The sequence below is a fragment of the Homalodisca vitripennis genome, chromosome 3 (assembly GCF_021130785.1).
Source record: "Homalodisca vitripennis isolate AUS2020 chromosome 3, UT_GWSS_2.1, whole genome shotgun sequence".
Classification (NCBI taxonomy): Eukaryota; Metazoa; Arthropoda; class Insecta; order Hemiptera; family Cicadellidae; genus Homalodisca; species Homalodisca vitripennis.
The window spans coordinates 156,431,568-156,459,230 of NC_060209.1; the positions used below are offsets into that span (position 1 = coordinate 156,431,568).

The 27,663-nt window shown below is 32.4% G+C and overlaps 1 protein-coding gene across 2 annotated transcripts in view; it reads right to left on the reverse strand.

Moving 5' to 3' along the window:
• Positions 1 to 27,270, reverse strand: part of LOC124357693 — a 136,848-nt gene extending 109,578 nt beyond the window's left edge. The window contains exons 1-3 of one of the 2 annotated variants that reach the window (XM_046809686.1): positions 27,053 to 27,270; positions 8,738 to 8,897; positions 6,656 to 6,732 (exon numbers count right to left, since the gene is read on the reverse strand). In XM_046809686.1, the coding sequence (XP_046665642.1) occupies positions 6,656 to 6,732; positions 8,738 to 8,882 (222 nt within the window). In that variant the 5' untranslated portion in view covers positions 8,883 to 8,897; positions 27,053 to 27,270. The remainder of the gene's footprint in view (positions 1 to 6,655; positions 6,733 to 8,737; positions 8,898 to 27,052) is intronic. The other variant, XM_046809689.1, reaches the window with a different exon arrangement.
• Positions 27,271 to 27,663: the final 393 nt, after the last annotated feature.

The following is a 27,663-nucleotide window of genomic DNA, read 5'->3' on the forward strand; positions in this document are numbered from 1 at the left end:
ATAATTTCATAGAAAAGCTATAAATAACCAATGGAATATCACATATCATACACTTGTCTAGAGGGAAATAAAGAGCAATATAATAATGTGATCAAAAAATAAAAATTTACTACATAAACTAATACTAGAGTTTTTAAATAAGGTTTATTGTAAAATAATTATTTAATAATACCTTTGAGTGTCATAGCTATTTTCCTATTTTATAATTGCCAACCTCATTTTTGTATATTTGCAAGCTTTAAAAAAACAGTTCTATGATAACCACTTGACAGGTTTTTATAATTTTTCTTTCTTTGAAAGAAATGAAGAATGTAATACATATCTTTTTCTTGTAAAAATAAAATATAATACATTCTTATTATATGTTAGTAAAAACAAAACAAAAATGTTATTAACTTTGGTTTCATTCACAATTGTCCATATGTATTATTTTTTAGCTACACCACTTTAGACCATGAAATTTATAAACATAATTCATGTATAATATTACATTTTTTGCTATTAATTAATGTCAACAAAATATCATCAAAATGTTATGCTCTTGGCAGCAATATTGGAAACAAAACAAATATATGTTTGTTACTATAGAAACATCCCAATATCAATATTGATATTATTACACTAATACATGTGATTTGCACACTGCTTCAGTTTTGCTAGTTTTTCATCAAAACACATTTACAAAAATAAACAGTGCTACTAGCCAAACATGTAATTTGCAACTGATGAATTCATTAGCTGACAGACGATAAAAAAATCATAGTTAATTAGCATTCCAAAGACCTACGACGATGAAAACAAAAAAAAACACCTTAATCAATACATTAAACATATCAAATGCAGCTATACGTTTACTCGGATATTTCAACTGTGAACTATATTAAATATCGTCTGGAGATGGATCGTCGAGTCAATCAATATTGGCAATTTAAGGTTTTTACTGTGTCTAATATACCAATCTCACGGAACTCAAAGGGTTATGTATACAATAAAAGATATTTCTTCTGCTCAATTTTGTTTTTAACAAAACAAACTAAAACTTTATCTAAACAAAAATATAATCCACCTTTTTAAAAATATTTAGTGTTTTAACTACTTTTTTGTTGTATAACTTTTTTAGATTAATAACAGCTATAATATGTAAGAGACAATAACAATCTAAATAAAATTCATGTATACCACATATTTCTGAGATAAAAAAACAAAAATGGCATTATACTACAAGCGCTAACTAAACCAATAAACTGATGGCTAGCACCATGCTGCTCCCTTCCGTTAAAAAAAATTTGAACAGGCACTTTAGTCTAATACTTGTAAAATACATTTTAATCATCGGCAATGTTTTCCTCTAAAAGTTCTATGATTAGATTAACAGACCGATTACATCACTAGACACACTGAAAACAATGTAAACAAGTTTCTACAAAATGTTATCACTTGGCAACAGCCAGACTATTAAGAGCTGGCTGTACAGGCGGCCATATTGATTGTAGCCACATAAAAACAATGTTAAACTTCATACACTTTTGCAACCTTATTATTATTCATAGAATTATGAGTTGCTTCATTTTAAATATGTTATTCATACTCATCCAAACACCTTTCAGTTTTTTAAACATTTTTATGGATTATTCAGAAAATAGATGTTAAACATTTTTGTAATACTTTTAAATATTCAAAAAGTATACACTTTACAAAAAAGCTAAAAAGCACTTGCATACGTTTTCATGAAATTTAAAATTAGATGTCCCACTTAAAGTTGCAACCCCATTAAGGGCTCAAAAGTGTTTTGAGGAATAGTGTACACTATTTTTATAGGGAAAACTTAAGGTCGTTTCACTACAGCTGGCTCTTAACATGTTTTCGCTTCAAAGTAACTACTTTACAATGTTGTTACCAAAAAAAGTATACAATAATATACTTATTTTTATTCTTGTTTGTATCAAAACATGCACTAACGTCCCGAATAAACCAATTTACCATTAACCACTATGTCACAACAAAATATTATAATTATTCACAGGCCAACGAGAAAGAAATACAACATAAATTTCTATATATGATAGTTTGCAACCTATCTTTATCAAGAGTGTTGTGTCATTTGCATACATTATACATGATTTATTATTATCTTAAGTGTGTTGGGAAATCATTGCCAAATAGGGCAACAAATCTGGATTTGGTACAGATCTATTCAGTTACATTCCATTATAAAAATATAAACGTGAAGAATCTATAAAAGCTCTGTTCTGTTTGTAAGGAGATTTTGCTTAATATAATTATTTAGTGATTAGTAGTTTTATAAGAACAATGTCCAAGTATTTCTTTATATAATACGGCTCTCCGAACATTAGTTTAACATAGATCTAACACTGTTTTGCCCCAACTAGTATCTAAGCTTCTTGTGGTAAACAAGTGAATCATTTTTATCTACTCTTATCTCATGAAACTGTCACTCCCTCTTTCCCTTCAATCCATAACAGTTCACTCTTCCTCCTTACCATTTTATGAACACTTAATCTTCTACTACCCTTCCATCCCTATTGACAACTACTCATAATTTGTCAGTTACCTGTAAAATTTAAACAAATTATGGTTATTATTTTTAATTTTAACTAGATCCACATGGAAATTATTTTTAATGTATTTGAATTAATACAGTTTACCAAACCAAATAAATGGGAATGATAAAATATTACTTATTCCCTTTTATCTGGCAAACTACTAAAAAGCGCGAACAAACTATTATGTCTAGTCAACATTGTCAAATGATGTTTGATACAGTACACAGGTTTTTATGAATCAGTATTATGGGTATTTGATGTTCTAATTGTGTTTGATGGACTAAGATTGCTAATTTTTGTTTTCTTATCTGGACTATTTCTGGCTGTTATCCCCTTTGAAACAAGTTCCACTTGAGTTGATACACCAAACCCAATGTTTTTCCATAATTGGAAAGTGTTAAAAACCAGTTTTTCCAGAAAGCTGTCAAGAACTTCCTGCGTTTTTTTCTGTATGTCAACACTGTCAAAACGGTAAACTTTCATATGCATTTTCATTTTTGGGAAGAGAGAAAAGTCACAAGGGGTAAAATCTGGTGATAGGCAGAGTGTGGAACGGTAGCCATGTTGCTCTTGGCCAAAAACCGTGTTGATTTCATGGAAGCATGGTGATACAACAGCCAGTTTTTGTCTTTCCACAAAATCAGGCCTTCTTCAACATACATTTTTCCTCAAAGCGTCACAATAAAAATCAGAATTCTTTGTCACACTAGGTGGCACAAACTCACAATGGAAAATGCTTTAATGCAAAAAAACCCAAAGCACTGTTTTTTTTAGCACTTTTCACTTGCCTTGCTTTTTTCAGACTTGATGATTGTTGACTATTCCACACTGACGACTGCTGTTTCATTTCTGGATCATAACCACAAAACCAACTTTCATCACCAGTTATTATCCTGGACATGAATGTGGGGTTACTTTAAAATGTCTCAGTGCACACATCAACACATCGCAATTCCTGATCGCTAGTCAAAAGCCGAGATATAAATTTTGCGGCAACTCGATGCACACCTAGATTTTCGTTTATAAGTTCTTGACAGCTTCCATAGCTAATACCAATACTACTATATAAGTATTATATTGTCTGATGACGGTCTTCATGAATAAGGTGCCGAATTGTTTCCAACAATTTCACGGCTTTGTCATGGAAGGACGTCCTGAACCATCTTCAATAAAATTTTTTCCAGCTTTGAAACGAGCATACTACTCAAAAACCTGTGTTTTGCTCAAAATTCTTCAAAAGCTTCTTGAAGCACTGCAAAACTTGTGCAAGCCCATTGCTCGAATTTATCAGCCATCACAAACATCGCTACGTAATGATAACACAAAGCACAACTTGTAGACATAACATAGCGACTAAAAACAACAAAGCTCGGTACAATTATTCAGCAGCTATTGTGGCAGAGGCTACTTAACTTGCTCATAACTTATGATGAGAAATAAGTTCAAGCTCAATATTCCTAGCGTAGATTCGCTATAATTGGTTCATCTCATAAAATAAACAATGTATACATTTATAACAATTTAAATAAACCTGCTAAAAATACTATCTCTTATTGTGTTTAGAAATAAACTGTTAAATGGCTGATAACCCTTCAATAGAAACTTTCTGTAGTTCTTAGTTAATGACAATGGATGATTTGAAAGGATAATAGAATTTCAGATAACGATGGCAAATGCCAGAGATCCTATTAACCTTTCTCTGTAGTGATGAGCTATTTGTGTCTTTTTTAAAAGTATAAAAAAAGTAAAATAAGTACATTAATACATAGAAACATATTACGTTTTAACTTTCCAGAAAAAAATGCCAATACAGTATAATATAGAGTAAATATCTAGACTTCATTTCTTTCGGTGGCGGGGGGGGGGGGGAATAGAGGACTAAACTAAAGTAACACTAATCATCCAAGAATAGCAATAACAAACCCCCGCTATCTGTTGCTAGCGACAGTGACACAGCTCAACTGTTCAAGCGAGTGGCCCTTTCCTTTGAGTCAGTACAAGAGTAAAAGAGTTGATTTAATTATTCTAATACCATAACATAAGCAATGAACTGACATATCAATTACTGCTTAGTTCAACAATATTCAACAATCGCTTTATACAATACAATAGCTTCTCCAAGCTAAAGTAATACGTGGTAAATTACATATCTATCACTTCACAACACATATAAATAAGCTGTAATTTACTACTTATGCCTTTTATAGGGTTAAGTAAACAATTGTATATTGTTACTGAATCTTTTAACAGTGAAATAGATTTACTGTTATGACTTGACTCTGAATTATTTTTTTTATACAAATCATAAATGATTATTGTATGATGGTACTTTTATATGTTATCAATTTATGACAGTGGAATGCCTAGTTTATGCATCCAAATGTGATCAACTGCAAATGTATATTTGCGTTGATGTGTCATTCAAGCTACTGAGGTAGACTGATATACCACATTTACACCACTTTACTGGTTTATAAAACTGCTGCCAATTCGTGACTGTCTATTTTTAGACCACAATCCTTTGTATCTGCAGGAGTATTTGGTACATATACGCAGTTTACCTAAACAAACAACTGAACAATATTGGGAAGCCACCTTTTTTATTTTTATACTAGCTGTAGGCCTAAAAGTTTGTAACTATGTATAGTAAAATTATTTCAATATAAAAGATATTAAAATTTATTTGAACATCAAAAGTATTTTTAAAACCCCAAATAGTACTGTGGCACAAATATATCGATGGCATTTCGTTAGCAGTAAAATTATATTAGGAAATTTTGCTATGGGCAATAGCTCATAAATGTGCCAATGTTTAAATAGTCCAGGGAATGACCTAGTTACCAATCTCAGACCGTCTATGATGATCCTGATTTTCAGTTGCACTATTTATTTATAGTAGGAAAAATGTGTTATAGTATAATAGTTTTGTAAAATAGAATTTCCATCAAAAGAAATTAAATTAATACATCAAACATCTCCACGTATTATAGTCTTGTTCTTAAGTCTATGTGATTTGTATTTTTACCAACCATATTTTACATTTGGAGTAAGTTAGTTATTTCGTAAGAAGAATGTGACTATTTAACTCACTTTCCATCGCGTTTGGCTGGCCTCTATCTTCTAAACGGCTTTATTTCGTCTCCTTTCTATTTTTGCTCATTGCATTTAAAAAATTATTTTCTAATGTAGGAATAGCAACAAAACATAGACTAACTAAAGTATATTTAATGGTTATAGAAATAACCATAAATAGATAATTGCTGTCTACATGTCACTACCTGGCACGAGATGTATAAATAGAAGCCTATTTTAGGAATACATCTGATATTTGTCCTGGATACATACATAATGTGTGGCACATATCATAATGGACTGTTAACAAATCAGATTTAAAAAAGATAACATTAAAGATCCCATTATTGATAACTAGAAGTGACCATTCAAGCTTGTAATGTACTTCAAAAATACTGATATCTATCTGGTGCTATTAATTGGCATTGTTCTACAAACAAGGACAACCTGAAATACCAGTTTTTATTATTGTAATGAGCTGATGTCTCATCAAAGTCACATTATCATCCCACTTGTACCTGCACAATTTTCAATGTATTGAGCTACCCCCTCCCTCATTGAGGTGTCTGATGCCAAAGTTCCACCAACACAAAATCCATGGTAGGAATGTTCCCTTTTTTCAGTATATTGCTCATTTTAATGCTGCTAACTAGTGGAAATATATAATGATTTGCCCCTTGATCCAATGCCATCGACCATGTACTAAGGTCCTCCACTGGCCAATGGCCCGTGAGAATAAGGTTTAAAGGGGATAGGTCTCACCTTAAACAAAGTACTCTGAATACATTGCTAAGTACAGCATAACAATACACTTTGCTTGATAATAAAAATTGTATCTAATAAATAACTTTTCAAAGGTCGGATATTCGAATCTTAACAAACCAACTTCACAGGCCATTGGGCCATTGCATATATTTTACAATAAGCTTAACTCATATTTTTAGGACCAGTCCCTCAAAAAGACAAGAAAGTCGCGACAAAATTAAGTCTAAGTAATGAAATTATTAACAAAACCGTACCTTAGTTATTTTAATTGTCTTCTGCTGCTTTTCCTTGATAGGTGTCTTTTCAGGTAAGTTTTCTTGTATTCCATTTCCTACAAAGAAACAAATACATAAATAAATTGAAAAATAAAACTGAATTCATCGTATTTTAGAAAAGTTTGAAACAATGTTTCTGTTTTTATTCTTACTCCTGTATGTTTTGATGTTTGCCAAATATAGATTTTTTGCATCCATACAGTTAATTTTTAAACTACAGTCTTGGTATCTTGTTAGCTTTTTGGTTTTAATTTAGTTAAGTAACTTTTTATACTGTTAGATGAGTTAAAAACAACACGGATGTTAAATTTAGACTTTATGTTAGTTCTGGGATTGTTTATTCTCAACAATATTAATGTATGTTTGACCATTAGTGATGATGCCCATAACCGTAAGGTAAATAAATATTATGCCATGAAAACAAAAAAAAAAAACATCTTTGTCACTAGGTGTGAAAATTTGAACCAAATGCATCAAGCATGGTGCCCCTAAGCTACACAGAAAGTGTTTTTGGCCAACTAGTCATGCTGCCATAGTTTCCTCATAAGAACTAAGCACTGAGCAGTCCAGCCACACTCACTCCATACTTTATTTCTCATGGGTTTGGACCATTGAATCTTGAACTGTTAAATTGCCACTGAGTTGTGAAAAATTTGGAAAAAACTATGTTATTTGACAACTAGCAAGTGTGAACTACTTTGATTGACTGGACTAATAGTAGGCTTGGGTTTTATAATTGGATTGTGCCAATGGTATGGTAGCAATGTACGTCAATAGTAGAGATGGTGTTGATCACAATAAACAATACAAAACTAAATGGATTAAGAAACAGAAGGGTTGGTGCAATCTTCACCTAGCATTCACAATACAAAAAACTACATAAGCAAATCTCAACATTTGGGAAACATTATTACTCTAATTATAGCTTCAATATATAAACAAGAAGTTGATGATCTCACACATCAAACAACAATAATGTACCAGGTGTATATGTGTATCCCAATATACACCATTAACAAAGAATTAAAATCAGCCAAATGATGACAAATAATTATGGAAATATCCTTACACAATCTTGGAACCAACACAAGAAATTACATTTTCTCAGTGGTCTTATGTTGTGTACTTTTTATTAGAGAGAATAAAAAAAAGTAAAATGACATTGTACACTAATTTTTTGAAAAGTAATCAAACGAAATCTCTGTAACTTGTGCCAGAGTGTTATCTTAAACATTCAATGACTTACTCGTTGATATGAGTGCTAAATGTAGCCATATCACCCAAAACTTCCAATAAAAGCCTTCCAACATTATTTGACACAGCCTCCACAATTTCTATCCAAACAACTAACCTTCATGTATTTTAATGGAAGCTTAGTGTGATGCAGTAAAATCGGGTTCACATTATGTGCAAATTATCTTACATTAGACCAGAATAGTTGTCCATGTTATGTGAAGACTCGAAAAACAAAGTTGGCAGGATTAAGAGGCAGTATTTTTATCATAAATAAAAGAGAAAGTATTATTGAAGGTTACTTTGCAAGGAATATTTGTCTCTCATCCGTACTACTTGTATGTATATACTGTATTTTATATATACATATATATATATATATATATATATATATATATATATATATATATATATATATATATATATATATACTGTACTGTATATACTGTGTATCACATTTTCACCATGTTTGATGCTGTTCATATATTGAATACAAAACATTTTGGAAGTCTTTTTAACTTCCTTATTTTAATTAAAATAACAAACATCATATAAAGGGTTATAAATAAAAGCAACCAAATGTGTTGTTTTGTTAAATCGACAATGTCATCTCTGGTGCTCATATTTGAGGAAACACCTTCCACAACTCTGTATTCAGTGTTTGGACAAGGTGGGAAGATGACATATAAAGTTACAATATCTAATAAACAAAATTAATGTTCTGAGTAAAATGTGTCCAATATAATGGAAGGGGTTGGAGAAAATAGTACACGCTCTGCTTAAGTTTAAAATGGTTTAACTAGGATAAATAAACACTGTACAACAAACCTGTCCCATTAGGAATGACTTTTTGTGGTTCTTCCGTCGGCTTTCCCATGGTTTCAGTTTCGGAAGGCTCATTTTCAGCAATTGGACCCCAACGTGACTTTTTTATTTTCTTTGGAGAAATTTCAACATCAGCAGGTTCTCCCATTGTTGAAACCTGTGACTACACACACATATATTAGATTGGAAACATGATCATTAAAAACACTAACCTTATGTAACAAATTCCAAAATGAATCATGATGAGAACAAATAGGCTAGATAATTAAATATGTCAAGTATTACACACAACGTATTCTATATCACACGAACCATATTTAAAATTTTGTGTACATCACTGTATACAGAGAATTTGATTATAAATGAATGTATAATTATTTGAAGATAGTAAATTTGTTTAAGTGGCAACAGCCTAATTTAATATCGCAAAGGTTGATGTACTCGCTCCAACGGGAGTATTTTGTCCAGGTGGAGTAAGTACTTTTAGTTCTTCAACTTTTATTGATATTTTATGTATAGTCTGCTAATTTTAAAACTATCCATATCTGGCATTCGTTAACGTTCTGAAATATTCCGTTTGAGGTTTTGTTTACAATGGAGAGTTTTATGAAGGTTATAGGATTTTTTCAAAACATCTTATTTGTTAGTGTAACAAAAACTGTAACACTAGACTATGATTCCAATTTTAAAACATTTTGGATGCCCTGGACTGAAAAAATTAAAACACAACTTAAGTGTAGGGAGTACACTATGCACGCTTGAAATATGCGTGACGTGTATTCTTAACAGTTTTTGTTCATTTGTGTTGTTGTGTTATGTAACACAATAATAATTTTGACAAAGCTAACACCGATTTATGTGTTGTGCTTTTATCCTGTGATGATGGTATGTTTATAACAAAACACTTCAATGATTTTAACCCCTTGACAGCTATGTCCATCCATGCTAGCATGGGCTGCTTCGCTGCACAACACCAGACAGCTTTAAGATTAAACACATTGGCCTATTGCAGTAGTTAGTGGAATTGCTGCTAATCCACAGTAATACTTTTTAATTGCTACTACACTCTGATGGTTATCTAAACATCTATCAATAAAGCACATGGTGGAGTTTTACCTGGACGTTAGAAACAGAATGCTATTGTTTTCCAGTTTTCTTCAATTGCATTTTTGAATTACCAACTGCAAGATTGTTTTATTTTATATTTTGGTTGTGGTTTAGTGGTATCAGGATTTAGTTTTAATAATGATAAAGACGTTTTATCAATTTTAAATTTGTCCGGATGCATTATGAGTTTAGGCATTCAGCAGTTCAACGAGAATGATGACAACTGGGATGCAGACTCAATTTATGGATGTGACAAATCAGGAGATTCTGATGGCAGTTTGGCACATGAAGATTTTACTAAAGTTGATCATGGTGGGGAAAAAAATATACATTTGCGCTGACCATGGAGCAACTCTGTACACAACAAATTAACCCGTCAGTGGCCTACAACACCACTGTTGAAAGGGTTAATATAGGATTCTACAAGTCATGTTTTAGCCTATAATTGTTTTATACAATTCAAGATCTGCAATCTGACACTTTAATTAGACAGACATATGGTGGACAATCATGGATCTGTACTTTAATTGTTGGTGCTGATATACAAAAGGTTTAAATTGTTTCTAAAGTAACCTACCATAGAGCACTACTCAAAATAATTTTAATTCCTAGTCAATTTTATATTGATATGGTACAGGTTGAAACACATTATTTTAGAGCACATTAGAAAACCAATAAACCTGAAGCATTTATTATAAATGAAAATTGTGGCCAACGGTTATAGTAAACTGAGATGGTATTGTTTTTCTTTTATGAAACTAGTGAATCGTAATTTCTTAGCAACCAATGACTTGTGACACCTAATTGTAAGACTAAAAACATTCTGACCATCCATTTTACTTCATACAATGGGACTTTATTGATCTTATTTGTGCATTAGTGGGATTCATTTACGGAACATTTTCTAGAGTTTTGGCTGACCTGATGAAACTAACAATTATAACAATTATGAAATCATTTTTGTTTTATTAACAATATTTAACATATATTAAGGTGTATATGGTAAGCCTTCATTTGAAAGTCCTTAAGAGAAAATCCTACTAAAATTAAACACCAAACACTCCTGTGGTTAGTGAATGGTCACTGGAAGGTTATTCCAAATCTCTTGATTCAAACGTGCCCGATCTCTCCTATTTTGTTTTCAACTACTGTAAATATGCTATTCCACAATGTTAGGAAACTAATTCGAGTGTCCCAAAATAAAATAAATGGTTTGAATTTTAAAAAGATATTAGGATTTTGGATTGCTCCCACTGAGCCTGGATATTTTCTAACAAACAAAGTGACATATTTCCTTTCAAAACATGAAATTAGTTATTGAAATTTTTGAATAAACAACCTATAACTTATAAAAGATTCCTAGATCTTGCTAAAAACAGTGATTCTTATTGCTATTATATATATTGTCTATTATATTTGCTTTTAAAATTTTGTCAAATCTATTTTTGTATTTGTCCCACCTGAGTAGCCAAATCATAAAATTTACCACATGCCAAAAATAAAACACAAAAATAAATAAAACATAAATGTATGAAAAAATCTATATTACATACATATTATTACTGTGTATATAAAGAGGGATTTTTTAAATCATAAAATTTTACACTAGTATCGACAATTTGGACTAGGTCATGTCTGGTTCACCAAAGAAACATAAGTAAATTTAATATGTTTGTGAAACAAGCTTTAGATTAGTGAAATCATTTACTTCCATACTTTATAACCAAAAACCATTTGAACGTTCAATAAATTTATTTAACTCAATTTTTACTTTTTAAAGCTACATATAATATAAATACTGACAAAAAACAATAATAAAATCGACTTCACTGACACCATTAAGAGTATTAATTGAAAGGATCCCTACACAATTAACCAATTGCGGATGGGCCTGATGACGAGCTCAGGTCGCAAAAGTGGTCTGCTTTTAAGTTTCCTTCCAAATAGTTCTATTAATGTCTGATAGATTGGGTGATCGTCTTCACTTGTCAACTAAGAGTGTTTAACAACGGTCTACGTTCAGAGTATCCAAAAGTTTTATAAATATCCTACAGATCGCAGTCGGTTTGTCGAAGTTAAAAATCATTCATATGAGTTTGCTCTCTGCTTTTTAGCGCTTCTGATTGGTTGTTTTTTCCTCAGCTTTTATTATAATAGTAACTAGTATCACATTTTATGGTATAAATTTTGCGTGTCATAATATGAGCTGATCGAAATGGAAAACTTACTATCGTCTGAATTTGATCGATATTTATTAGAGATATTTAATTACAATAGTTTCATAAACAATATATTGTATTTAATTATTTTGTTTTTAAGAATATGGATGGAGATATTTTTATAAATCGAAATCCAGTTCAACGTAGATATGATGTTTTTAGCAAGCGATACGATGTGGCGAACCATTGCTGTTCGTTTCGGCCGCTGACAGTAAATTAATTCATGCCCGCTGTGGCCGGCACGCCAATACAATACGATCCGCAATGGGTTAAAATAAAAGCGAAGGTTGGAAGAATGTGGTATTTCTTAGAAAACAGAATGTACATACTAATATGAGACAATTTTTGTACATATAATTTCTCACACAATTAATAGTAAATAATAAAAATGAGAAACAATTTACAAATTTTTTTACTGTAATATACTACATGTAGAAGATTACTATGTAATGTATTTTATTTACAAGTTGAATTAATTGAACATAAATAAAATAATTAATAAAGTACAATAATTTTAAAACTGTTACACTCTTATTGTACAGTTATTAACCATTGGCACCAGTTGTATTTGACAGGCGGATTGCCCGATAGTAACAGCGCTGTGCAGACCCGTCTGCCCCAGCTGGGCAACAAGATTTTGCACAAACCTCACACCCCACACATTGTTCACAAACCTCACACCCCACACATTGTTCCAGTTAATGCAGCTAGCAGCTCTTATTACTTAGTGGATTGGTTTGTCAAGTTGTTTAACAACATCTTAACTTAGTTTTGAAAGTATAAATATTGTCAATTATTTACCAAATAAAATTACTAAAAGATTGTATAACGTTACAATAATAGTAATAATAATACAAATAGAAAAAGTTTATAATTTAGATAGGATAAATAATCTGTCTAACTTCCTTTATAAAGAAAATATGTTGTTCGGTACATAACTAAAATTTTTGAGCAGAATATTTCAGCAACTATAGAAGTTATTTACACACCAAACCAAAAAACAAATTTTCAATTATTTTATAATATATAACTCTTAATTCCAAACAGTGAAAATTTGATATAAAAAAGTTGGCTATTAAGTAAATAAATAACAGGGAATTACAGCCCGGGACAAGTGTTCCTTGTGCTAATCCGCTACCCAGATATACCAGAACAGAGTCCTAACCGACCACAAAGGGTTAAAATCTATTCATTTTAACCAGATATCAACATTATAAGAGTCTAAATTTTATTAGAACTTTGATGATGACTAAACAAGAAAAGGAAATTTCATGTTATTAATATTTAATTGATATGAGAAACAGTAACCAAATGTGGCACAGTGACAAAGCCCATTCTTGTGGATTTTATTTCAACTACTTGGACACAACATATTATTTATTTGTAGGCGCAAAGATATTTCTTGCAATATTCTCACTCGTCTAGATAACGAAGTCAAGACCTCAGTAAGTTGCAACACTAACAAATAGGTAATGCTATGAGTTCATTACCTTATTGTTGTCCATTGTAAAGCTGGTTGATTTTAAAACAACCGTGTCAAATTCCTTTCACGTAAAATAACCTTTTACAGTTTTTATTACAACAAGAACCTTAAACCTAGCAGATTATTAACTTGAAATACTAAAAATTATAAATATACGTATTAAGATGAATTTGAATACAGGTGGAGTATGGTGGAAAATGGTGTTATAGCATTCTTACTAGCTTAACTTTTATTTTGCGCAAGTCTTACATATCTAAACACAATTCCAACATACATTAAATGTAAATACAAAAGTATGCAGAATTTTCTTTAAATATTGTAAATCCCAATGTTGAAATAAACTATTTTTAAATGATTTTGTAGTTAGACATGATGACATGTAGGTGTACTTGAAGTAAATGAATTTAGTTTATGTTATTACTCAATTAATACTACAATGTGTCATACCAACAAACGTGATTATAAATATTTTAAAAACGATAAATATTTTATTGTAAACTTCCTACTTTTATGTTTAAATTGATCTGGTCGAAAAAAAAAAAACATCACCTTACCAGTGAGTGTTACAGTGTTGCCACATTTTCTATTTGTGTGTTATATTAGATTGTTGTAACTTAATTTATAGTTATAAAAAGAAAGAAATGTCATTAAAAGAGTTTTCTGTAATTGAGTTGCAATATACATATATTAAGTGAGACAAAATAGTTAACGATCTGCATGTGCAAATTATGATCAGTTGAAGGCCAGGGTTGAATGGAGCACAGGAGGAGAAGATCAATAATGAGGGGTTGCGTCAGAGGGTGGCTGTACAGCCATGTGCACAGCCGGGAGACTGACAGCTGTAACCCCATGGGCTTTCTATACAAATAATGATGTCTAGACAATATCTGAAAATGGCCTATTACGTTTACTGAAAAGATTTTTGAAAGTAAAAAGCACAATGAACAGAAAATGAAAGTTTTGGGTGCCAAAAATTAATTGTTGCCTTTAGAAATTATAACTAATGTTCATTCATTTATGTTTCAGAAAAAACATTAATAAATTGTGCCAAAGTACTGTGAAAATTGTTTCGCTCAACCAGTGCAGTCAGATACTGTGAGCGTTACAGCTGTTATTATAAGTTTTGATAGTGAGATTGTTATTATTACATTTCAACCTTTCCACACTATCAGAAAATTATGGGAAGTCAAGGTTAGAGCCACCATTGTTTCAATTACAATTCTATAAAGTCATAACACAACACACACTTCCGGTTCACCTTTTATTAATTATCCAGAATTTGTATGTAACTACAGTGTATGACATTACCTTAGCCATGAACAATTATGATGGGCGAAAAAGTCAAAATTAAGAAGGGCTATTGAAAATTCATTTTAAATAGAGAAGAGTTTGTCAGGAGTTTTGCAGAAGATCAGAATAGACAGCCTGGAAAAGCATTGGAATAGTTGCCTCCTTACTTATTTTGTTTCTTACAAGTTGACCTTATATGGTGCTACAGCACATTTCTCCATTTCAGGTTTTGTAAAGTGGTGCTTTTTAGTCCATTTGTGCTGTTGTTATGGAATTTAAGAAAGTTCCATGTAAAAACAGAAACAGGTACCATAAAATCCCAATTATTAAATACTGAAGGAAAACAGTTTTTAAACCTAAGCATGTTCATCCATAGCTTACATAGTTGTATCAAAGCAATCCCAAACATTTAACCCTAAAAAAGCACAATATGTTTTTTTTTTCTATGGAAATGCATAAGTTTTTCATATATTCATATTCTACAGAAAATAATATTACTCTTTCATAATCAAATTATTTTTTAATGTTATTATTAGCATTCTGAAACTTTAGATACTAGCCATATTTTTGAAAAACTATTATGGTCTATGTTTTAGTTTAGTTTATTGGATGTGGAAAAAATCCAAACAAGATTCATATTTTTTATGTAGAAGATAAATTTGTGGATTTGTAGTGAAGAATATGTGTCCTTATTAAAAAAAAAAACTAAGTAAAAACCAAAATAACAATACAATAGTAGCACAAGAAACCAGGTATTTAATAAGTTATTCCACTTTACTAATTTATTCACAAACAGGAATAAAATTATCAAATATGATAACTTATTAAATAAAAATAAATGTTTTTACTCATTCAAGTGTTTCTTGAATACACAAATATTCAGAATATCTCAAGTTGTGTTTAAGTTTTTTTGGCAAAATGTTCAGCAGTCTTTTTGTGACAATGAAGTAACATTGTACAATACTAGACAGACATTTATTGTTCTTTTTTATTTATAACTCTCATTTTCCTCAAGTACTCTTTTAAACCAACATTTAGTTCCTTAGACCATACAAAACATAGGCCTAGCTAATTATCGATAAATGCTCATTTTTTTAAATGTTACCTTTCTCTCCCCTTCCCACCATCCCACTGCCCAGCCCATGACTCATCATATAACTGGTTGTAGTGCATAACAACTTGGATCTTTAAAATATCACAGTGTTAGTGCAGTTGTCCAGGAGTGCTATTTTTATCATGTCCAATTCAAAGTAAACAAACAAGGTCTATCCAGAAAGTAACAAGACGTTTTTAAATGGTGCAACAGTGGGCGGGGCTACAATCGCCATCTTGGTGTAAAAACACTCTGGCGTTCAGTGCGCATCGAGCTGTAGTCACGTGCGGTCTGCATCTCTTTTACTTTTCTCACTGTGATTAATTAAAATATGTGCTGCAATTGAAAATCTCACCATTTGTGAAGTGCGTTCAGTGATGAAGTCTTTGTTGGCAAAAACCATAAACCATTGAAATCTATCGCCAACTGTGCTAAGTTTAGTATGGAAATGGAATAATGATTAAAAGCAAAGTAAGGCAGTGGTGTATTGACTTTAAAAATGGCTGTACTAATGATCATGACGATAGTCTTAGCGGTCGGCCTAGCCTAATGACTGAAGATTGTGGCATTTGCCACTTTTATTTTGTTGGCCAGTGGTCGGGCCAGTAGCTGTAACAACCCTTTTTGTGTTCTCGGCCACAGCTGGTCTTGTCTTCTGCGATAGCTAGGTTGTTAACCTCATTGCTAGATCAGCTGTTTGATTAGCAAGAGGATTTTAGTTGGCTCGCTTCTGCATCATTGGTCTGCAGGTGAACGAACACATTAAATACTTCCGTAGACATAGATTTTGTTTCGTTCTTCAAAGATGGCTGCACTGCTCCCGATACCTCCCGGCAGTGTTACTTTGTCTTTGCCTTACAGAAAAGGTCCACGTATCTCGTAGTTTATTATAGGGCCCAGGATAGGTTTCCAAATTCTGTGAAACCAACACTTAAAGCAATCTTAAATATTGCAAGATTTTATGTTAAAAATCAATGACAAAGTTTGTGAAAATCTCTGTTTCACAATGACTGATCTCTCAGAACATTTCTCACAAGGTTCATGAAGTTTACTTCAAGAAATTGTTGCAGGAAAGCTTGGATACCATCAATTATGTGCTTAGTTGGATTCCAAAAATCCTTACAGAAGACCACAAAAAACTAGACTTGGTGCATCTTTCCTTAATTAATATGACAAACATGGTAAGAATTTCTCAATCGTATCGTTACTGGTGATGAAATATGGGTGAAGCATGTCAATTGTGAAGCAAAAATGCAGTTTATGGAGTAGGGGCACACACATTCTTAGAAAAAAAAATTAAAAAATGTCTTCTAACCCTGTCAGAGAGAAAGATTATGGCAACTGTTTTTTGGGATGCTAAGAGTGTGATTCTGGTTGATTTCCTTGAACGAGGATCAACAATCAACACAGAGAGGTACTGTGAAACATTGTAGAAGCTACAGCGAGCGATACAAAACAAACATAAGTGAAAATTGAGCTAAAAAATGTTGTTTTGCATGATAATACACGTCCCCATGCAGCCAAGTGTACATGACAAGTCTTGGGTGATTTTTATTGCGGTCTTTGATCATCCGCCTTATAGCCCAGATCTGGCACCAAGTGACAACCACCTCTTTCCAGCGATGAAGACCTGACTCGCAAAGCAGTGCTTCGATAGTGACGCTGAACTCACACTGATATTAATCAATAGTTAAGATCTCAGGCGGCAGATTTCTACAAAGCTGGAATCGAAATACTTGCATCACGTTATGATAAATATCTCAATTTGAACAGGGATTACGTTGAAAAATAGCCTAAGAGTGTAGCTTTTAAATGTATATAATAAAATGTTCCTATTTCAGTTGATTAATTTTTTATTTCAAATCAAGTGTTACTTTCTGGATACCCCTTGTATAAAGTAGCTTTTAATAAAATAAGAAGTCATTGGTAAACTTGAATTAAAAGAAATAAAAGCATGGATGCCAAAGTGTTATCAGAAGAGTACAGTATTGGCAAACAGAGGTGTAACTAAATACGTGAATTAATTCATACCCACTTGGACATGAGTGGCCAAACAAAGCATTCTGCAATGGGTTAAGTTTAAAATAGTCTATCCCCCAACGCTAAAGTAATGTTAAAAATAATCAAATACAACTTGGGTTTCATTTCACATAAATTACAAAAGAAATGAAGAGAAACAAAAATATTAGGTTTTAGATAGGCTACCAATGTGAACTAGGATAGGAGGAAAGCAAGCCAATCAGCTCCTCATAACGTCTGAAACTATAAATAAATCACTTGTAAAGAAATCTGTGCAGAAACAAATATCTGAGCAGCCATGCACAGGAGATCCTCCCTCCAGTGGTGGGGAGTGAGACAAGCATCTCCTAGTCTCGAGATCGTTTTATCAGCTGTGTGGTTAGTCGCAGTGGCAGTGGGCAGGTCAGGGGATAGAGAGTAGTAGTGGGCAAGTAGGGAGCAGTGATGAGAATACTGGGAGAGGGCGGCATCACAATGGCGGATGGGTATTTATCCCATCCTGCATGAACAAAAATCGCCCAGGGTCTTTTGGTAAGCGGTTTACCTAGAAAACTTGTTCATATATACATGATTTCCCTCCTTCCTACCATTCTTTATGTCTTTAACACGCAGTTGTACCTCTTTCCTGGACACGAAAGGTCGTGTGAAGTTATTTGCTCACATTTGCTTTTTATTTTAATAGGACATATTTTCATAAAACCATGAGATTAGTTTGAACAACTTTGTCTCAGAATATACTACCTTACATTATCTGCAAATGAAACTGTCTCAATAAAATTGTATTTAAAATACCATACAAATTGCTATAAAATTTAGACTATGCAGAAGGTAGTGAGTGAGCAGATTGCCGCTAGTACCTACTTCTTTAAGCATGTAAATAAAAAATTGTTAAACACTCTTAGTTGTCAAGTGAAGACGATCGCCCGATCTATCAGACACTAATAGAACTATTTGGAGGGAAACTTAAAAGCAGATCGCTTTTGCGACCTGAGCTCGTCATCGTGCCGTTAGGCCGCTGCGTGACGAGCCCAGCTCGTCAGTGATCCGCAATGGGTTAATGACTTGTATGAAAGAATGTGAGTTTTCTTTGTTTTCTCAGATAATAATAAATATTTAAAATGAAAAAGTTAAATGAAAGATGGGATGTAGTGAACAAAATAAAAATACCTACTAATAAAGGATGTTAAAATCCACAGAATAAGAAAGAGCTAGGTCTACATGCCTTCCATTTTTCCTAAAAGAGTACTAATATCAACATATTTCACAATACAATCTTAAGTAGGCCTATATGAGTTTTGAGAGGAATGATCGTGAAGAGGACATAAGGGAGTATTGGTATTTTCCTTATGTATATACTGACTCCAGTAAAGGTGAGAGATGCTGCCAGTCATCTGTTGAAAGTGGAACAAATCAACTATAGAACATAAAAACATTTGGCCTATAGATATTCATAATTAACCATTGCCAGCTGTTTTTATTTAACAGAATAACAATATAGTAGAAAATTATTTCATTCAATATAGTAAATCATTTACGTGCTGAATAGGCTAGTGACATCGACAAGAACAGTGGTAATGAACGTGCGATTTTAGTCTCAAAATGGTTTTTAAACATTGAACAATGTTTGAAATGGTTACACGATAATGAGATTGATGGTGGTGATCCATTCAAGCATTTCTTAAATACTCTCAGGCATGTTTACCCCGTAAAGTAATCTTTGTAGTACTTTGCTCAAACATAGTATAAATAAAGTTTAGTTATTTTAAATAATCTTAAAGACATACATTTTTTACAAATAAAAATATAACTTCACTATAGCCTAGGCTGATTCAATGTAAAATCATCTGTTTGGTATTTGAGTAATGGCCGCAAATACAATGAATTTTGAGTTAAGCTCCAGTTCACTTTCCTTTTATTGCAGCGTCTGGTATCTGAATCTGTCTCAGGCTTGACTCCTGGAATCTGGAGTCATGTTCGTCTGAAGAGATCCAAAGAAAGTCGATGATAAAGAAGCTCAAAACGAAACACTTGAATTAACCCTTCCTATCATGACTATGTTAATTGTAGAAAACTCAGCGCAAGTACAATGTTGATGTATGTGTTTTCTTTGTTTCATAGGTTCAGATAAATTTATCCTTGAACATAGTATAAAGTAAGTAAATTAAATATTACATTTTTTGTTTATAACATTTTATAAATATACATAGACTAGATAGTTTTTATTTATCGTTAATATATTAATTTTTAATTATTTAAAGTTAAATACATAATAATATTGAACTATTCGTTGGATTAAATTAATCGAAACATTTGATAAAAATAACCAATAACAGGTGTGGGTATAGGTCAGGTCATGTGAAGGTCTGGTGTGTACCTGGTGTAAGTCGTTTATTAAAGTCTACCCCAAATTACAAATTATTTCAAATTACAGTACAGTTCAGCTGTTTTTATATCTTAAAAAGTATAATAATTATTTATGAATGAAATAACTATCTAAGCTACGTATATTTACAAAATGTAACATATAAAACAGTATAACATTTAATTACTTTTTGCTATTTTGAAGCATAAACGTGTCTTGACACCTTGTGACATGAATAACACATGTACATCGCCATTGTACCAAAGGCCAATGCCATTATTCATATACCATACACATGACTTTACTTTTGTTTGAATTAATTTGGAACAAAGTCGGACCAAATTATGTTAGGTTTAAGATTGTCTTAACCAATCGTGTTATTCTGAATAATAAACAGCTGGCAATTATTTATAATGAATATGTATAGGTCAAATATTTTTATAATGGATTGGTCAGATATTTCTAATTGATAGTTGGGCTGCAGTGTAATAAGCGGCTCCCAACACAATCAGATGATTATGGATTTTAAATATCAATGACATCGAATATGACATTTGACCAATAGATATTCATATTTAATCAATGCCAGCTTTCTTTATTTAGACTAGTGACATAATTACGAGCTGTTGTTATTTCGTTTATGTGGGAGACCCTAGTGAAAATTACAAGAAAAATGGTGATGAATACGCAAATATTGGCTCAAAATGTTTTTATAAACACTTAGCAATGTTTTAAATGGCTGCAAGAAAAAGAGCTATACAAAAAACCACAAGAGAGTGCAGTTGAGGGAGGAGCCTATTTTGCCCGTGACCTTGGAGCGGCCAACGAGAACTGAGCGACGTTGCCAAACTCGTTCCCCGCTGTAACCACAAGCCGCGCGAGTCCAGCGTTCTTAAAATACTTAACCGTTACGCTCGAAAGAAATGTTAGAGCTGTCTTGAATTAATTAACTACGTATTACAAAATGTAATTTTATGGTCATTAAAAAAAATACATCTCTGTAGCTTATTTCCATGTTGAGTTAAATGGATTGAAATAAATTATTGTATTATATTACTCATATACGAAGATCGTAGGATTAAAATCTTTAGCTGAAATATAAATTAAAAAGAAAACCTAAAAATACCGCAAAAACGTCAATTTCCCGTATTTAACAGTTAGATAATGCCAATTATCACTGATACATAATAAGGCATTACATGTTTGCATAGTATAATCATGTTATGTTAAATGGATTTTCAATTTGGTAAGAAAGTTATCAAATACATCTGAAATATATGTTCTTTTCCATAAATATACTTATTCAGTACATAACGGTGGGAATTGTTGCCGCAACGGTTTTGTTACGCACTTCATTAATAAACTATACAAGTAATTTAAATATAATATAGCAAACTGTCAACGCATTTTAAATATTGTTTTTCAATTATACTGATAAGTTTTAAATGATCAGTATCAGTGTTAGTTGTGACAGCGCAGCGGTTTATCAGCCACAATGCGCCAGCCGTGCCGGGCGGCAGCGGCAGTTGTGTGGCAACGTCGCGCAGGCAAGTCCATTCTATTGGTCGCCGCCAACTGCACTCTCTGGTGGTTCCTTGTTTAGTTTCTTACACCCGAAGTATCCTGTTTGTAGTGAGGAGATGAGAACTAGAACTAAAGGTGTAAATCATATAGTGTTTCACTACAAGAAAAGTCAGAACAGACATGATGTTTGAAAAACAGAAAACCATGTACTGTTTTAGTTAAAATCAAACAAACTGACATTTACATTAATGAATGTGGTTTTGACAACATCAGTAAATGCAGAAATTCCATTTCAGATTGGCTACAGTAATCGTAAGTATTAAGCTGCTCAAACAGACTTTAAATAAAGTTTAGTTATTTTATGTAATCATTTACAAATACATTTCTTTCATATTTAAAAGTATACCTTCTAAATATTAACATTTTTAAAGCCTAAAACGTAACTCAGCTCGACATTATCGTTCAAAGTTTATTCAAAGTAAAAACGTGACGTAGCCTACGTGTCTTCTTTGTTTTAAACGTTTATGTTTGAAAATACATAAGATAAGTAAATTTAATTGTTTTGTTGTAATTTTTTAATCTTATAAATAAAAATTAATTGCAAAATGTGTTGCTAAGCGCAAATCTCGAGAACGGCTGGACCAATTCGGTTAATTCTTTTTGTAAAATGTCCATTGAAATCCGAGGAAGGTTTTTATGAAGAAAAGTTACCTGAAATATTTTGGAATTCAGAAAAAATTGTAGTTTTTACGTTTCATAATTTTAATTAAACTGGCACTAAACAGCTGTTGACAGCTATAGTTCGGCAAACTTTCTGAAACACCTTTTTACATTTAAATTTTATCAGTAAACCGTGATTGATAGGTAGTGTAATACAGATAGTAAATAAAACATTAATATATAAATTTTACTCCAGATTGCGCCAGTGACAAATTAAAATCATCTAATGCATTAAATACTGTTATAAAACTAACTTTAATGAACAAAGTTAAGAATGTTTTCACATAAGTTACTTTAACACGTTAACTGCCACCATAAATTCTAGAATTCCCTGTATTGCCAAAATTTTATGTACTAGTTTTCTGTGTGATATAGTTTTTGTGATAAATATAATGGTAAATAAAAACTATTCATGTTAATTATATCATATGGGGTGTGGGGCTTAACTTTAAACTGATCAGGTCGGCAGATTTATTTTTCAACCGAAATTGCCTGAAAAAATTTCTTGCCGACCCGATCGGGCCGACATAGAAATTTCAGTACATTGTGGGATATTTAGTTTAAATAGCTGTGAAGACAGTGTGCGGTCCTCTTTTATTACTCTATGGTGCGTGTGCAATGAACGGCTGACTGAACAAACATTCCCAAATGCTTCCCGCTCACAGCCGATACGTTGCGTAGTTCGTACCAATTTATGCAACCTCACTTGCACTTGCTGCTTTCATTGTGGTTATTCGTTACATAGTTTTATGGTTGTTAATGTTAGTCCAAGCTTCATTAAATATCAGAGATGAGTGGAAACCTGGATGAAAGTGATATAGATATGTTTTTTGACGAACCGATGAGTAGTGAACGCAATAAATATGGAGGTAATTTATTGTGAATTGGAAAATTATAGTGGGTCTGAGTTTTCTGATTTGAAAGACATTGTCGATGCGCTGGTACCACAAGATTGCAGAAGAACTGCTTCTTGGAACAGCTGTTGTCAATGCGTGGCTAGCATACAAGAATGATGTAGAAGTTACTGCTCAACGTAGAAGTCATGTGTATTCCATCAAAACGTTCAGAGAAAATTTAGTGTATTCACTCTTGAGCCTGGAAGACGAAATTCTGTCTGCAGTGCGTACAACGGACCATCACTACATTTCTGAGTTAACAACTTTCGTTGGCGAGGGAAAAAACAAACAGAGATATAGGAAAAACTGCAAGATTTGCTACAAGGCTATGCGTGAGGGAGGTCGTCAAGCATAGAAAAATATGAAGAAAGTGACAACTTTCTGTGGGCTTGTGCCCAGAAAAGCCCTACCTCTCTGCAAAGACTGTTTTAAGAAAAATCCACAAGTAGACCTTAATCTGTATTACAGAAGTATTAATCCTCTTTTATGTATCCAATTAAAAATAAACTTTGTTTTTATAAATATTGAAATATTAGATATTATTTTATATCCAATAATAATTCCAATATAAACGCTCCCAAAGTACCTAGTTTTTCTAATTTCATTCACAACGATAATGAGGTAAATGAAACAAGAATCATTAATAAAATTATATAATCGCATAATAAAATCAATTAACAAATTTATAGAAGAAAAATATAACAACAATTGGTAAAAATAAATTTGCCGACCCGATCGGGAGATAAAAGTTCATAATATTCCACGATGTTTTGGTGAACCTAAAAAATAACGAAACAACTTCAAACAACGTTCTCTGCTCATTCTTGTATCTATTTAGAACATTTAGTCCACTGGTTTGCCACCAGAGCCAAACGCAATGCTCGTAGCTGCAATAAAGTAAAACTATGTTGTCGTCATGGTGAGGCCCGATCGAGTCGGCAGTGCATAGTAGCAAAACAATATTCGCCGACCCAATCGGGTCGACATGGCAGTTATCGTGTTAAACCGGTAAGATTCCTTGACATTATGATATTATATTTTAACAATGGCTAATGGAAAAACAGAGAAATGAATACTAACATGCCTCAACGATTCATTCTTTCCCTGGCTACAGTCCAAAAAACATGTGTTACACAAAACTTTAATAACGATTATTTTGGAATGTTGCATAACCTTAATAAGGATTTTCCTCTTATACCAAAAGTACATAAGAAGTACGACTTCACCCTAGGTCGTAATAGGCTTTTCAGTCCTACTTATGTGTGTATTTTCTTCATCAGGACAAGGTAAACTCAACTATGCCAACACGATTTTGACCAAAATAGATTTCTGAGAACTAAGTTAGATAATCGAACATATATAGTATTTTGATCAAGACAAAATGGCAAGCTAAACTGTGACATAATAGGTAAGTGAACTTAAACGGTCTTAAGTAGGCACTCTTTAACCCTTTTAACCCCGGCCATTAAATCAAGTGATGTGCCAGAAATCCCAAGCCATTTTCAGACAAAATGTAAGGGTTTTGTAAAAAATTCATATCTCAGTTATTTTTTAAGATATTTAGGTAATTCTTTTTTTGTTTTACTTCTTTATACATGTAGCTTACAGAAATATACAAATAAAATTATTATTTTGAAAGTATTTTTTTTTAAATGCATATACATATATAAAAAATAAATAAAAATGAAAAAATTTCAAGTTTGATCATGGAAACCATATATATAAAAAAATATTTGACACAAAAATACCCATTTACTTTATGATATATTTAATCCTTAATAAAAGGAAACAAAAATTATAGGCCTACCTTATTTACAAGTGGAGTAACATCAATTTTTGTAAAGCCGTGTAAATTTTTCTTTTTGCCATTTCTGGGCAAGGCAATGTAACAAGAACTTTGAAATTCACAGTACTTAAAATAAACATAAAACCAAAGTTATTTCTGACAAAATAACTAAAACTGTTCATAATCTAAATTTTAAAAAAGTTTTAAAACAATATTTACATCACTACAAAATGTAAATTTTCAAGATATCCATCACTCAAATCGTCGTCACTAATCACATCCACACCATTTGAAACTAGGTTACTAATTATTGTATTTTCACTTACGGGAGACTTTGAACAATGTCTTTTACTCATTTTGAAATAAAACAAATAATAAACCAAACTTTAACTGCCGTACTTTATACTGCTTTAACCTAAAACTGTGAAGAAAACGGAATATTCACAACCACGTGATATACAGCTGTCTGCAACAAGCGTGAGCAGTCAGTCGAGACGAACTGCAATTGCTCAGTCACAGACTGACAAAATACGAAGTCAAACCATTACAAACTAATATATTTCGATGCAAAATATCTTTGTGCACAAGTCTGTGAAATTTCAAATCATTTGGTGAAATAGGTGGCCAGTAAAGTAATAAAAAGTGCACGTCCGCACTATACGGACGTCGGGAGTTGACGCCATTTTTACGACGTCCGTATAGTACGGACGTCGGGGTTAAAAGGGTTAACCGAAGTAGCCCGGTCCTACGTAAGTATATATATTTTTTCTTAGTCCGTGCTGATGGCCGGAGGCACTTGTCTCAACTCAATAACAACTCATTTATTTGTAGCTCAAAATTAAGAAAAACATTGTTCATCTGGATCAAAATTTTGCTCGTTTCAGTATTATTTTTGACTTAAGTTTGCAAAGATGGCGCCGCATCCGATGACGTCACAAGAGTATCACAAAAGGGTCACAAAATGGTCACAAAAGGTCACATGACGCTCGACGTGGATGTACAACATGGAAATATTGCTCGGCGTGTGAACAGTTGTTCCATTTTTTGTTCTAGAACTTCGTTTCTTCTCATTTCCACCCCATCAAATCTTATATTTTTTGTTCTATAGGACGATTCCAATAAGTTAATAACGCAAAACTCGTATTTTGCCTCTCCGGCCGTTAATATGACAATTACCCATAATTGCTTTTGCTAAGTAGGCTAATATAAGGACTTCGGTTCTAAAGATTGCGTGCGAAGCCGCGGGTAACACATAGTTATATATTATAATTTTTTGGTCCCATTATACTTTCAGTCGTTTAGATGGTCATGATTATCAAAGATTCGATATAATTTGAAAATCATCCGATTGTGTTAGTGGCTGCTTTGTATACTGCAGCCAATAGTTGATTCGATTGTAGTGGTGGACACTTTTATACTACCGCCAAAACTTACATACCCTTTAAGCCTAAGCCTTCTAGGCTAAGCACATTACTTATTAAAACCTTAACAGACAAGGAGGCCAGCATATAAGTTGATCCAGGCCAACCTCCTGTCATAATAATAAACTCATATTGGATCAACTGTGGTAACTTAGAGAGAACCTAAATCAAGTCCAAATAAAGCCTTTGTTCCTATTCAAACTATGTTTTGCATTGTCATTGATCACTTTCAAATATAGGCTATACTCTAAATAAACAATAATTCTGACACAGTATCATTCACTATATGTAATGTTATGTATGGAGTTTGAGATATCTGCGCGTAGTTATGAAGAGAACATTGAAAGGTTAACTAACACCGGGTATTACCCAACTCATAAAACCTATAACTAGCTTACCACTATCGCTACATGTGAAAATGCGACTCTGCAGCGTCGATGCTCGAAAACGAACTTCACTACGTACAGTTTAACATATATTTATTTTTTTAGACTCCAGATTTGGCGCACAAAGGCATCACAACAAGAAACACTACATATGTCGTCAACCAAAGCAACCAACAACGAACGAATAGCTCAAGCTCAAGGTGCGAAACGAAGCGTAAGCAACGATGGCATCAATGACAATAACGCAGTGCTGCCACCAACTACAAATCTTTTAACAATAAAGAAATATAAATATTTCCCTTAATAATTTCCATGAGTTTCACCTAAGAGAATATGTATTTCAAACATAATATCATATCTACTTATATAACTAAATAAACATCGATATCGATTACAGAGTAACCAATATACCTGTAGTGTTGTTATAAAGAATGTGAAAATGAAGAGGCGCCCAATATCTAGAATATACAAGTTTCAAGTTGTTACAAAATAAAAAAGCTTTTTGTGATTTTTTAATAGTCATAATTTGGTATATAGAAAAAGCAATAACTCAATAGATACTAAAAATAAAACCCACTGTATTATATCATTAAAATTTACTGAAAAAAGAATTAACATCAAGC